The 14,567-nt window shown below is 44.0% G+C and overlaps 1 protein-coding gene across 2 annotated transcripts in view; it reads right to left on the bottom strand.

The window, feature by feature from the left end:
- Positions 1-14,567, bottom strand: part of LOC115226128 — a 65,510-nt gene that overhangs the window by 14,415 nt on the left and 36,528 nt on the right. For both annotated transcript variants that reach the window (XM_036514996.1, XM_029797113.2), the window contains 5 exons: positions 11,561-11,720; positions 9,850-9,981; positions 5,289-5,465; positions 2,702-2,809; positions 404-532 (listed from right to left, as the gene is read on the bottom strand). In XM_036514996.1, coding sequence (XP_036370889.1) covers positions 404-532; positions 2,702-2,809; positions 5,289-5,465; positions 9,850-9,981; positions 11,561-11,720 — 706 coding nt within the window. The remainder of the gene's footprint in view (positions 1-403; positions 533-2,701; positions 2,810-5,288; positions 5,466-9,849; positions 9,982-11,560; positions 11,721-14,567) is intronic.

The following is a 14,567-nucleotide window of genomic DNA, read 5'->3' as shown; positions in this document are numbered from 1 at the left end:
CCGGACCTCGTTGCCCCCGTGCCGCTGACACGTTAAAATGCTCGAACCGATCGTGACGATGCCGGACCCTCCGGCCCCTGTGCAGGTGGCACGTAAAAAGCACCCAATCCACTCACGGAGTGGTTGGCGTTAGGAAGGGCATCAGCCGTAGAAACTCTGCCAGATTCAGACTGGAGCCTGGTGCGGCCCCTGGCTTCCCAGACCCGGTCAAACCGTCCAACCGTGCTAGCGCGGAAAGCGGACGTTAAACGATGATGATGATGATGATGATGATATATATATATATGTATATATATATATATATATATATATATATATATATATATATAAAATAAGAATCACAGAATGACAGAATAATCTGAACACTGAAGGATTAAAGGATTAAATAAGGTCAATAACTCACCTGTCCAGTGTCATTCCGTCCCCATCCCCAAACCTCTCCATCACTGTTCAGCGCCACATTGAAGTCCGAGCCACTGTAGACATGTGAGATGTGGACATCACTGATAGCCGTCACTTGGGTCGGAAATGACTGTTGAGGGAAAATACAGAGAAAAATACAACTTTAGACTGCGTGTCTATGCATATGTGTGAGTGTGTAACAATACCTATTTCTTTACTACCCACAAGGGGCTAAACACAGAGAGGACAGACAAACGGATTATGTCAATTATATTGACCCCAGTGCGTAACTGGTACTTATTTAATCGACCCCCGAAAGGATGAAAGGCAAAGTCGACCTCGGCGGAATTTGAACTCAGAACGTAACGACAGACGAAATACCTATTTCTTTACTACCCACAAGGGGCTAAACACAGAGAGGACAGACAAACGGATTATGTCAATTATATTGACCCCAGTGCGTAACTGGTACTTATTTAATCGACCCCCGAAAGGATGAAAGGCAAAGTCGACCTCGGCGGAATTTGAACTCAGAACATAGCGGCAGGCGAAATACCGCTAGGCAATTTGCCCAGCATGCTAACGATTCTGCCAGCTCACCACCTTGTCTGCCATTTCGCTGTGTGTGTAACAATACCTACTACATTTGACCCTTTAACCTGGTCGTATCCGGCCAAAATATTCTTTATTATTTTATGTTCAAACTCGCCAGATGCAGCTACTAATGCCCAAACAATCACATCACTGAAATCTCAAAACTGAGATATTGCAGATAACGAAAGAGAGAGAAAGATAAAGAGAGGTAGCAAGATATATATCAGGCATGGCTGTGGGGTAAGAGGCTTGCTTCTCAAGTGTACATGACTCCAGGTTCAGTCCCACTGCATGGCACCTTGGCCAAGTGTCTTCTACTATAGCCTCGTGCCTACTAAGTCCTTGTGAGTGGATTTGGTAGATGGAAACTGAAAGAAGCCTGTCATATGTCTGTCCCTCACCACTGCTTGACATCTTGCGTTGGTATGTTTATGTCCCCCATAACTTAGCGGTTCAGCAATAGAGACCAACAGAACAAGTACCAGGCTTAAAAAGAAAATAAGTCCTGGCGTTGATTAGTTTGACTAAAATTTTTCAAGGCAGTGCCCCAGCATGGCCGCAGTCTAATGACTGAAACAAGTAAAAGAATCATCATCATTTTACGTCCGTTTTCCATGCTGGCATGGGTTGGACAGTTTGACTGAAAACTGCTAAGCTGCACCAGGTTCCAATCTGATTTGGTGTGGTTTCTACAGTTGAATGACCTGCCTAACACCAACCACTCCAAGAGTTGGCATTAGGAAGGGCATCCAGCTGTAGAAACACTGCCAGATCAAGATTGAAGCCTGGTGCAGCCATCTGGTTCGCCAGCCCTCAGTCATACGTCCAACCCATGCTAGCATGGAAAGCGGACGTTAAACGATGATGATGATAATGATGATTATAGTGTGCTTTCTTAGATTCGAATGCCCCCTGCGACATTCAAAACAAGCATTGTCAGCTAGTATAATTTCAAGTTAAATAGGTATCATTACCATTATTTCATTTTCAATCTACCAAAATCCACTCACAATGGTCAACCCGAGGCTATAGTACAAGACACCTGCCCAAGGTGCCACACAATGGATTGAACCCAGAACCTGTGGTTGGAAAGCAAACCCCTTACCACACAGTCATGCTCTCTCTTTACTTGTTTCAGTCATCTGACTGCGGCCATGCTGGAGCACCGCCTTTAGTCGAGCAACTTGACCCCGGGACTTATTCTTTGTAAGCCCAGTACTTATTCTATCGGTCTCTTTTGCCGAACCGCTAAGTGACGGGGACATAAACACACCAGCATCGGTTGTCAAGCAATGCTAGGGGGACAAACACAGATACACACACACATACATATATATATATACGACGGGCTTCTTTCAGTTTCCGTCTACCAAATCCACTCACAAGGCTTTGATCGGCCCGAGGCTATAGTACAAGACACTTGCCCAAGGTGCCACGCAGTGGGACTGAACCTGAAACCATATGGTTGGTAAGCAAGCTACTTACCACACAGCCACTCCTGCGCCTATATATATTACATATATATGCCTGTATATATTATATATATATATATGATCACATCTGGCCATTAAAGCCCCATGACCACTACTTCTGGATAAATGAACCTCATATTATGAGTGAGGGGTGTTAACAGTCCCCTTCCACAATACTTTATGAAATTAGAAGCGGAAGAAATAACAGAAGAGAAGAAGGGGTTTTAGCTTACAATGTTTTGGTAGGATACAAAGCCCAACTGTCCATCAGTATTTCGACCCCATGTATATACCACACCGTCTGAAGTAAGCAGGACAAAGTGGTAGCTACCACAGCTGACCTGAAATTAGCAAAAAAAGAAAGAAAAAAAACAGTTATAGAGAAGTTATAGTAAAATTTCATATACACACACTACACAGATAGATGATAATGGAAATCAAAGTTGGATATGGAATCTATTAAGAGAAAAGAAAAAGTTAAACATGGAGCTTTTCTCATCAAGAATGGAGAGCAGAATCAATGTAGTTCAAGCATTTGTCTTATGAAGAAAGGCTGAAGATGCTCGACCTTTATTCTCTCAAGAAACGCCGCCGTGGTGATCTCATTCTCGCTCACAACATCATAAGCGGAAAGAGTAACCTCTCGAAAGAGCTGTTCTTCAGTCCTGCTCCAGAGCATCGGCTGTGAGGTCACTCTGAAAAGCTCTATCTACGATGATTTCATCTCAATCAAAGGAGAGGGGCTTTCTCCGTCTGGGTTGCAGATCGAAAGAGCTGTTCTTCACTCCTGCTCCAGAGCATGGGTTGCGGGGTTCACTCCGAAAAGCTCTATCTACGACGATTTCATCTCAATCGAAGGAGAGAGGCTTTCTCCGTCCGGGTTGCAGATCGAAAGAGCTGTTCTTCACTCCTGCTCCAGAGCGTGGGCTGCGGGGGTCACTCTGAAAAGCTCTATCTGCGACGATTTCATCTCAATCGAAGGAGAAGGGCTTTCTCCATCCGGGTTGCAGATCCGTGGAATAAGCTGCCGGACGAGATAGTGAAGATGCCGACGACCGTTCAGTTCAAAGTCTCTCTTGACCAGAAATGGCCTGAACTCTTTGTATGACCACCCTCCCTGTACTTAACTCCCTGTCCCCCTACATGGCCTTACTTTTGCTGAGCCAATAAAAATTGAATTGAATTGAATTGAAATAAATTGAATTTAAAGCCCAAAGACTTAATTTTATGGTACTGCTCCATTGGTTATAATAAGCAAATAGATAAATTGGCAAGTAAATAGATATGTAGGTATGATGGGGTGCTGAAAGGTTTCTGGCTTTAAGGGTATCACAAAAGGCCTGGTTAGAGGACCAGCCTACCGAGGTCTTTCACAGAGCTTAGAAAAAGTGAAGGACCACTGCTATAAGTATACAAATCTCAGAGGGAAATTTGTTGAATAGAATCATAATTAACTGATTCTCCTGTATTTTCTTTTACCCAAAGCCAGGGACTTTTCAGCACCCCCTCATATATGCATAGACAGATCATCATCATCATGAGTTGGACAGTTCGACTGGGGTCTGGGAAGCCAGGAGGCTGCACCAGGTTCCAGTCTGATCTGGCAGTGTTTCTACAGCTGGATGCCCTTCCTAACGCCAACCACTCTGTGAGTGTAGTGGGTGCATTTTACATTCCACCGGCACAGGGGCCAGAGGAGGCTGGCAAACGGCCATGATCGGTTGTTGCTTTTTACGTGCCACCGGCACAGAAGCCAGTCAAGGCAGCGCTGGCATCGGCTATGTTTGGATGGTGCTTTTTACGTGCCACCGGCACAGAAGCCAGTCAAGGCGGCGCTGGCATCGGCTATGTTTGGATGGTGCTTTTTACGTGCCACCAGCACAGAAGCCAGTCAAGGCGGCACTGGCATCGGCCACATTCGGATGGTGCTTTTTATGAGCCACTGGCACAGGGATCACAACTACAATTTCCATTTGATATCTATTAGGTAAGCTAATAGACAGGTATGTAAATAGGTAAGTTAATAGACAGAAAAGCAAATAAATTCATAGATAGGCAGGTAAACTCACAGGCAGGCAAAAAAAATTCACAGATAGGCAAATAGACAGAAGGGGATTATATACACAAGTGACAGGAAGCAGGAGTCTGAACTGAATGCTTGAATCATTATCATCCACAACACCAGCATTATCATCATCAACACTATCATCATTAACAACAGCAGCATTATCACCATCACTAATACCAGCATCGTCTGGAAGCCATTCAGCGACGTGCAACCAAAAGAATACCCTCCATCAGGCATTTGCCATATTATGAAGGCCTTACTTCCCTGGGCATGGACACATTGAAACTCCGACGTCTGGCAGCTGACTTGGCAGACATCCATAAAATTACCAACCATCTTACAAACAATAACTCTGAGCACCTTTTCAAACTCTACCCATCTAACACCCATGGGCATATTTACAAAGTCAGAAAACAGCACAGCTCCTTCCATGACTTTAGGAAACGTTTTTTCACGCTGAGAGTTGCTGAAGCATGGAATAAACTACCAGCATCAGTTGTTAGAGCACTGCATCCTTCAAAACTTCCATGCTTTCTGAGATTCGCCAACACTATACCTGATTTTCTCCCCTCCATACACACGCAAGCATGTATCTGACTCATACACTGTTCGCTTTCCAGACATTTGTACATTACTGCATATACTTTATACGCACTTTCTGACAAGTTGTGGTGCACCTGAGCACTGTATACAATAATTTCATTATATTATTATTACCTCCAACAGCGTTAACCATTATAAAACAGCCATACCTGAACTATTTTGCCAAGAACGTTAGACGTATCGACCAGCAATGGAGAGAGATAGTCATCGCCAAAACCATCGGCAGCTTCCTGTCCAGGTGCACGACGGCTCATCTGTGCAGCATAGCGGATGATGTTCGGGTGGATACCCCAGCAGTAGACACTGCTATCTTGGGTGACAGCAACCTAAATGAGACAGGGACGAAAAGACAGATAAATTGAAATGATGAGACAAGTTTAAACATTCAATGAAAAACATGTAAGATGGAGTCTTTGTGCTTCCAGCTATTGTTTTGTGTCTTTACACAGGTTTTTCAACTGTAATTGGAGCCTATATACTCTTTACTCTTTTACTTGTTTCAGTCATTTGACTGCGGCCATGCTGGAGCACCGCCTTTAGTCGATCACATCGACCCAGGGACTTATTCTTTTGTAAGCCCAGTACTTATTCTATTGGTCTCTTTTGCCAAACCGCTAAGTGACGGGGACGTAAACACACCAGCATCGGTTGTCAAGCGATGGTGGGGGGTCAAACACAGACACACAAACCTACACACACATACATATATATATACATATATACGACGGGCTTCTTTCAGTTTCCGTCTACCAAATCCACTCACAAGGCTTTGGTCGGCCCGGGGCTATAGTAGAAGACACTTGCCCAAGATGCCACGTAGTGGGACTGAACCCAGAACCATGTGGTTGGTTTACAGAATGCGCTGCATGCCTTTTACATGCCACTGACACGGGTGCGTTTACACAGCACCGGCATGAGTGCATTCCATGTGACACAAGCACCTGTAAAGGACAAGCCTGGGATCTTTTCCTTTTGAACGGCAGATGTCAACACAGTTTCTAGTTAACTAAACACTTTTAAACTTCGTAGAATGTGTTTATAAAACATCTTTTTCTCTTGGTTTTATTGAGAAAATTCTATAGTTTGTAAGATATTTCGTCTGAAAATCCGAGCATTTTGGCAATTTTAACCAATCGATTACCTCCATCCAACTAAAATCATTTGCTGTGTCTAAAACTGAGACAACATCCTGTAACTAACCCTAAACCTCCCCCCTAACCCTAACCCTAAATTTTTTTCTTATTGTTAAATTAATTTAATTCCATTGCTTTAGATTTTTTTACACGCGTAGCAATTAAATTAATTTAACAATTAAGAAAAAAAAAATTAGGGTTAGGGGGGGGAGGTTTAGGGTTAGTTACAGGATGTCTCAGTTTTAGATGCAGCAAATGATTTTAGTTGAATGGAGGTAATCGATTGGTTAAAATTGCCAAAATGCTCGGATTTTCAGACGAAATATCTTACAAGCTATAGAATTTTCTTAATAAAACCAAGAGAAAATGATGTTTTATAAACACATTCTACGAAGTTTAAAAGTGTTTAGTTAACTAGAAATTATGTTGACATCTGCCGTTCAAAAGGAAAAGATCCCAAGCCTGTGTGTATGAATGACAATTAGTATTTGTGTGCGTCTTCTGGGACATTTTCAGACTATATATGGAGCATGTGTGTATGCAGACACACAGTAACACGATAGATGGATAAATGATTGCTTTTATGTCAAGTTATACATAAAAAAAATATTGATACATTTTTGTAGAACACATTTCGATATACTTTTCCTCAAGAGAGTTAACAGTCACTTCAAAGTGTAGCAATAACCATTTTAGCCATTTTGAAATGTGGCGCGAATTGGCAATATGACGTAATGTCATATTGCCGAAGAAATATCATTTTCGTTTTTTTCCATTGGTTAATATAACTGCTCATATAAAGATTCTAGAAGTTTCGTAAAGAATATCTGTCATGGATTTCGATTCTTTTTAGTCAAGTTGAGCAGTTATAAAAACCCTGGATTTTGGAAAATATTTTAGTGTTTGTTGGTGTCACAGAACTCCATGTCACTCACTCTTTTGGAGACATCGGTAATTTTTATGCCATGTCTAAGTTAATCACAAATCTATTTTGATTTGTTGGTTAATGTATTAGATAGAAAGAAGAAATTAGCTAAGGAATTTATAGTCGTTTTTCTTCACGACAAAGTTATCTTTCTTACTGTAAAAAAATATAAAATCATCATCATCATCATCGTTTAACGTCCGCTTTCCATGCTAGCATGGGTTGGACGGTTCAACTGGGGTCTGGCAAGCCCGAAGGCTGCACCAGGCCAGTCAGATCTGGCAGTGTTTCTACAGCTGGATGCCCTTCCTAACGCCAACCACTCCGAGAGTGTAGTGGGTGATTTTATGTGCCACCGACACAGGTGCCAGACGAGGCTGGCAGACGGCCACGCTCGGATGGTGTTTTTTATGTGCCACCGACACAGGTGCCAGACGAGGCTGGCTGACGGCCACGCTCGGATGGTGTTTTCTTATGTGTCACCGACACAGGTGCCAGACGAGGCTGGCGGACGGCCACGCTCGGATGGTGTTTGTTACATGCCCTCAGCACGGAGGCCAGTCGTTGCGGTACTGGCTACGGTCACGTTCGGATGTTTTCTTATGTGCCACCGGCACTGGTACCACAAGGATACAAATTCCATTGATGTTCATCTATTTTGATTTGGTTCGATTTGATTCTCACTTGCCTCAACAGGTCTTCACAAGTGTCACAAGAAGGAAGGTATGCACAGGTGGACTATTTATATAATAAAAAATAATTAAAAAGAAAATGTTTCTCTTCACATTTGTTTTTCAACTGAGCATAAATAAATATGCATTTCTGTAATCTTTGATTTATGTTTCTTATAGCGGTTTAAAGGACACGATTAGAAGATTCAACATACATGTCATTAATATAGCGTTTCATGCGTATATGTCTCTATGACGTTATAACTGTAGTTAGGGTTTTTAGGTATAATGATAACACTTGAGTATAAGTGACGTTGAATCGTTATATTCTCCCTTACTCAGAGAAAAGACAAATAAAATAATATAACCTAACAGTCAGGAGTGGCTGTGTGGTAAGTAGCTTGCTAACCAACCACATGGTTCCGGGTTCAGTCCCACTGCGTGGCATCTTGGGCAAGTGTCTCCTGCTATAGCCCCGAGCCGACCAATGCCTTGTGAGTGGATTTGGTAGACGGAAACTGAAAGAAGCCTGTCGTATATATGTATATATATATATATAAGTGTGTGTGTATATGTTTGTGTGTCAGTGTTTGTCCCCCTAGCATTGCTTGACAACCGATGCTGGTGTTTTTAAGTCCCCGTCACTTAGCGGTTCGGCAAAAGAGACCGATAGAATAAGTACTGGGCTTACAAAGAATAAGTCCCGGAGTCGATTTGCTCGACTAAAGGCGGTGCTCCAGTCAAATGACTGAAACAAGTAAAAGAGAGTAAAAGAGAGAGAGTCACTTCAAAGTTTTAGCCTGCTAGCCATCATCAGAATTTCCATCTATCATCATTTAACATGCATTTTCCATGCTAACATGGGCTAGATGGCTTGACTGGGGCTAAGAAGGCCAGGAGCCACACCAGGCTCCGCTGTCTGTTTTAGCATGATTACTATGGCTGGATGTCCTTCCTAATGCCAACCACTCCACAAAGTGTACTGGTTGCTTTTGACATTGCACCAGCACCAATATTTTTAACTTGGTACAGATATATATATATAGGCATGGCTGTGTGGTAAGGTTGCTTCCCAACCACATGGTTTCAGGTTCAGTCCCACTGCATGGCACCTTGGGCAAGTCTCTTCTACTATAGCCTCGGGTTGACCAAAGCCTTGTAAGTGGATTTGGTAGATGTGTGTGAGTATATATATATATGTGTATGTGCGTTTGTGTCTGTCCCCCTCCCATCACCTGACAACCACTGTTGATGTGTTTACTTCGCCATAACTAAGCAGTTCAGCAGAAGAGACTGATAGACTAAGCACCAGGCTTACAAAGAATAAGTCCAAAGGTCGATTTGTTCAACTAAAAGGTGGTGCTCCAACATGGCCACAGTCAACTGACTGAAACAATACACACACACACACACACACACACACACATGCCTGAGATATTCAATATTTGTTCATTTAAAGCTTAATTTTTGTACATGAGCTTCTTAAAAAGACGTGTGAGTGTGTGTGTTTGTGCATGTATATATGTTGGTATACACATACACACGACATATCATCATCGTTTAACGTCCACTTTCTATGCTGGCATAGATTGGACAGTTTGACATGGGTCTGGCCAGCTGGAAACTATCCAGACTCCAATTGTCTGTTGTAACACAGCTTCCGTAGCTGGATGTCCTCTCCAATGCCAAACACTTAACAGAGTGCGCTGGGTGCTTCTTATGTGCCAAGACCTTGTCAAGCCAAGTGAAATTGTAGTCATGGCTGATGCTCGTGTCATAACTGGCACGTACGGAGCACCTTTCAAGCATTGACTGAAACAAGAAAAAGAGTAAAAGAGTAAGTACTGGATTCAATTTGTATGAATTAACCCATCAAAATGGTGCCCCAGCATGGCCACAATTCAATGACTGAAACAAGAAAAAGATATGCAACATAGAAAACACACAGACAGACTACATATATGTACATTATAATACTGACCGAGCTGAAGAAGTTAGCAGCAATGTATGAGATCTTTTCTGGCAAGGTTATATGACTTGGTACTGATTTCTTTTGCCTCTGGCCAAGTCCGAGCTGTCCAAAGTAGCCACATCCGAAACTATAGACATCTCCCTGGATAATGCAAAGAATGGAAATGGATTGTGGTAATAAAGGGAAAAGAAAATTATAGGGGTTAGATTGTTTGTTTTTAATTTACACTGGGTGTTTAACCATTGCTATGACCCCAGTAAAATTATTTGTTAATAGTGCACATTCCTTCTTTTAATAGTAGACTGCTATATCATGAAAGTCTTGTCAGTTACTATGGTGACAACACTACCTATATCTTTCGCACACACTTTTGCTCTCTCACTCTCACTGTATTTCTCAACCACAACATACAACACCACTACCACTGCCATCACCAACATCGCTACCACCCCCAGCATTGCTACACCCACCAACAACCAAACATCACCACCACTACAGCTACTGCCATCACCAACACCACCACCACTACCAACAACCCATCACCACCATTGCTAGCACCATCACATACATTACCACCACCGCAACCACCAGACATCATCACCACTACCACAACAGCATCACCACCACCACCTACACCACTGCCATCACCAACATCGCTACCACCCCCAGCATTGCTGCACCCCCCAACAACCAAACATCACCACCACTAACATCCCCACCACCACTACAGCTACTGCCATCACCAACACCACCACTACCAATAACCCATCACCACCATTGCTAGCACCATCACATGCATTACCACCACCGCAACCACCACTGACATCATCACCACTACCACAACCAACAACAGCATCACCACCACCACCACCACTGCCATCACCAACATCGCTACCACCCCCAGCATTGCTGCACCCACCAACAACCAAACATCACCACCACTACAGCTACTGCCATCACCAACACCACCACTACCAACAACCCATCACCACCATTGCTAGCACCATTACATGCATTACCACCACCGCAACCACCACTGACATCATCACCACTACCACAACCAACAACAGCATCACCACCACCACCACCCCCAGCATTGCTGCACCCACCAACAACCAAACATCACCACCACAAACATCACCACCACTAACATCCCCACCACCACTACAGCTACTGCCATCACCAACACCACCACTGCTACCTTTTTAAAGACTCTGCCGGTTACGACGACGAGGGTCCCAGCTGATCCGATCAACGGAACAGCTTGCTCGTGAAATTAACGTGCAAATGGCTGAGCATTCCACAGACACGTGTACCCTTAACGTAGTTCTCGGGGATAATCAGCGTGACACAGAGAGTGACAAGGCTGACCCTTTGAAATACAAGTACAACTCATTTTTGCCAGCTGAGTGGACTGGAGCAACGTGAAATAAAGTGTCTTGCTCAAGGACACAACGCGTCGCCGGGAATCGAACTCACAACCTTACGATCATGAGCCGAATGCCCTAACCACTAAGCCACGCGCCCTCACCCACTGCTACCACCACCACTACCAACAACCCATCACCACCATTGCTAGCACCATCACATGCATTACCACCACCGCAACCACCACTGACATCATCACCACTACCACCACCACCACCACCACTGATACTACCAATATCACCATCATCAAGACTCTCCCAGCCCGCTCCTGTATAAAACAAAATTAACTCACCTGTTGACTAAGCACCATTGTGTGTGCATAACCTGCAGCCAATTGTATTGTCCGGATCTCTTTGGCCGTAGGTAGACAGCTGACCAGCTTGGGGATGGACTGGTTTTCAGCATCACCGTGACCAAGCTGTCCGTGAACACCCCAACCCCATGTGAACACCCTAGAGTAGGGAACAACAAGAAACACAAAGAAGAAATTAGAATTAATCAGTCGTTTCTATGAAGGGGAACCAGAAAGTTATACAAAACTAGCAGTATCGCCCGGCGTTGCTCGGGTTTGTAAGGGAAATAACTATATAAACATTTTTAGAGAGTTATAGCCAAAAAATAGCAAAAAAATGCATTAAAAATGGAAAAAAAATTATGGTAAAATTTTTTTTAAATCGTTGACTCATCGTACACATTTTTAGAGAGTTACTTCCCTTATATAATAGCGAAAAAAATGCATTAAAATGGAAAAAAATGATGGTAAATTTTTTTTTAAATCGTAGACTCATCGTAGATGCACGCTAATACCCAGAAGGGCTCGATATGAATCACGACTATAAGATACCCGGTTTTGGTTAAACTGCACCGCAAAATGTGGGAGTAGTTAGGAATCTAAATCGTAGGAGACAGACAGCACACAACCTCCCTTTTATATATAAAGATAAATATTGCTTTATTTCCTGGCTATTATACTGTTTTTAAATATGACTCTTCACTCTTTACTCTTTTACTTGTTTCAGTCATTTAACTGTGGCCATGCTGGAGCACCACCTTTTAGTCGAGCAAATCGACCCCAGGACTTATTCTTTGTAAGCCCAGTACTTATTTTATCGGTCTCTTTTGCCGAGCCGCTAAGTTACGGGGACGTAAATACACCAGCATCGGTTGTCAAGCGATGTTGGCGGGGACAAACACAGACACACAAACATATACACATACACATATATCTCTCTCTATATAAACGGCAGTTTGTCTGTCTGTGTGTCTGTCAGGTTGTACCCTCACCCTGACCACGGCTTTCAACCGATTCTGATGAAACTTGACACACACATAGCCCAATGTCATAATTCAAAACTAACGCAGTGAAAATTTTGAAAAGTTCCCCCAGTTCTGAAAAAATCGATAAATTCGACATGGGGTCGAGAATCTAAGCTTTTTATATGCAACACATTTTCTGTCTAGGGGACACAACTCGACCTTTTTATCGCCCAAAGGGACAGCTAGGAACATCGTATACACAGAAGTATTCGAGTGAAGAGAAGACATTGCAACCTACACATGCGCCTTCGTTCCCTAGAGGGAAAGGACTAGATTGGGATTAGTCGTTGCCTACAAGGGGCTCTTACATACCCGGGCAACGCCGGGCTATGCTGCTAGTATATACATATATACAACGGGCTTCTTTCAGTTTCCGACTACCAAATCCACTTACAACGCTTTGGTCAGCCCAAGGCTATAGTAGAAGACACTTGCCCAAGGTGCCACGCAGTGGGACTGAACCTGGAACCATGTGGTTGGTTAGCAAGCTACTTACCACACAGCCACTCCTACGCCTATGGCGGTCACAATGAATTGAAATTTACTGCATTTTTGACTGTAGCCTCAAGCCAATCTTGTCAGTGGATTTGGTAGACAGAAACTGAAAGAAGCCTGTCCCATACACGTGTGTACATATGTGCGTGCATGCATGTATTTTTGTGTGTATGTCCCCCACCATCATAGCTTGACAAGTGGTTTTAGTGTGTTTACATCCCTGTAACTTAACAGTTCGGCAAAGAGACCGATAGAAAAATTACCAGAACTTAAAAAGTAAGTCCTTCTTGTCTTGTCTTGAGACAGCATTCACCCAGGGTGGGTTGAGCTGGCTTCATTCATCCTCAATGCTGCATCTCTCACAAACGCTGACTAGGCCTGGCGATTTGAGGCTAACGACCACTTAATCTCCAACCATTCCCTATTCCAGCAGTGAATGCCATAGACATGGGGGCCTAGGTTGGGTTCCAGATCAGCCTTGACTGTCATCAGCCAGGTTTTTCGTTGTCCACCACATCGCTTTCACCAACCCTGAAGGCAATTGCTTCATAGGTTGGGTTCCAGATCAGCCTTGACTGTCAACAGCCAGGTTTTTTGTTGTCCACTACATCGCTTTCACCAACCTTGAAGGGGAGCTGGGGCAATTGCTTCGTAGGTTGGGTTCCAGATCAGCCTTGACTGTCATCAGCCAGGTTTTTCGTTGTCCACCACATCGCTTTCACCAACCTTGAAGGGGAGCTGGGGCAATTGCTTCGTAGGTTGGGTTCCAGATCAGCCTTGACTGTCAACAGCCAGGTTTTTCGTTGTCCACCACATCGCTTTCACCAACCCTGAAGGGGAGCTGGGGCAATTGCTTCGTAGGTTGGGTTCCAGATCAGCCTTGACTGTCAACAGCCAGGTTTTTCGTTGTCCACCACATCACTTTCACCAACCCTGAAGGGGAGCTGGGGCAATTGCTTCGTAGGTTGGGTTCCAGATCAGCCTTGACTGTCAACAGCCAGGTTTTTCGTTGTCCACCACATCGCTTTCACCAACCCTGAAGGGGAGCTGGGGCAATTGCTTCGTAGGTTGGGTTCCAGATCAGCCTTGACTGTCATCAGCCAGGTTTTTCGTTGTCCACCACATCGCTTTTGCCAACCCTGAAGGGGATCTGGAGCAATTGCTTCGTAGGTTGGGTTCCAGATCAGCCTTGACTGTCATCAGCCAGGTTTTTCGTTGTCCACCACATCGCTTTTGCCAACCCTGAAGGGGAGCTGGGGCAATTGCTTCGTAGGTTGGGTTCCAGATCAGCCAGGTTTTTCGTTGTCCACCACATCGCTTTCACCAACCCTGAAGGGGAGCTGGGGCAATTGCTTCGAAGATTGGGTTCCTGTCATCAGCCAGGTTTTTCATAGTCCACCACATCGCTTTCACCAACCCTGAAGGGGAGCTGGGGCAATTGCTTCGTAGATGAATTCTCCTGGTTGACGAACGACGGAGGGCATGAC

This window comes from Octopus sinensis, linkage group LG29 (genome assembly GCF_006345805.1).
Source record: "Octopus sinensis linkage group LG29, ASM634580v1, whole genome shotgun sequence".
NCBI classification, from domain to species: domain Eukaryota; kingdom Metazoa; phylum Mollusca; class Cephalopoda; order Octopoda; family Octopodidae; genus Octopus; species Octopus sinensis.
The sequence above is the reverse complement of the archived record's forward strand: the minus strand, read 5'-3'. Positions and strand labels throughout refer to the sequence as shown.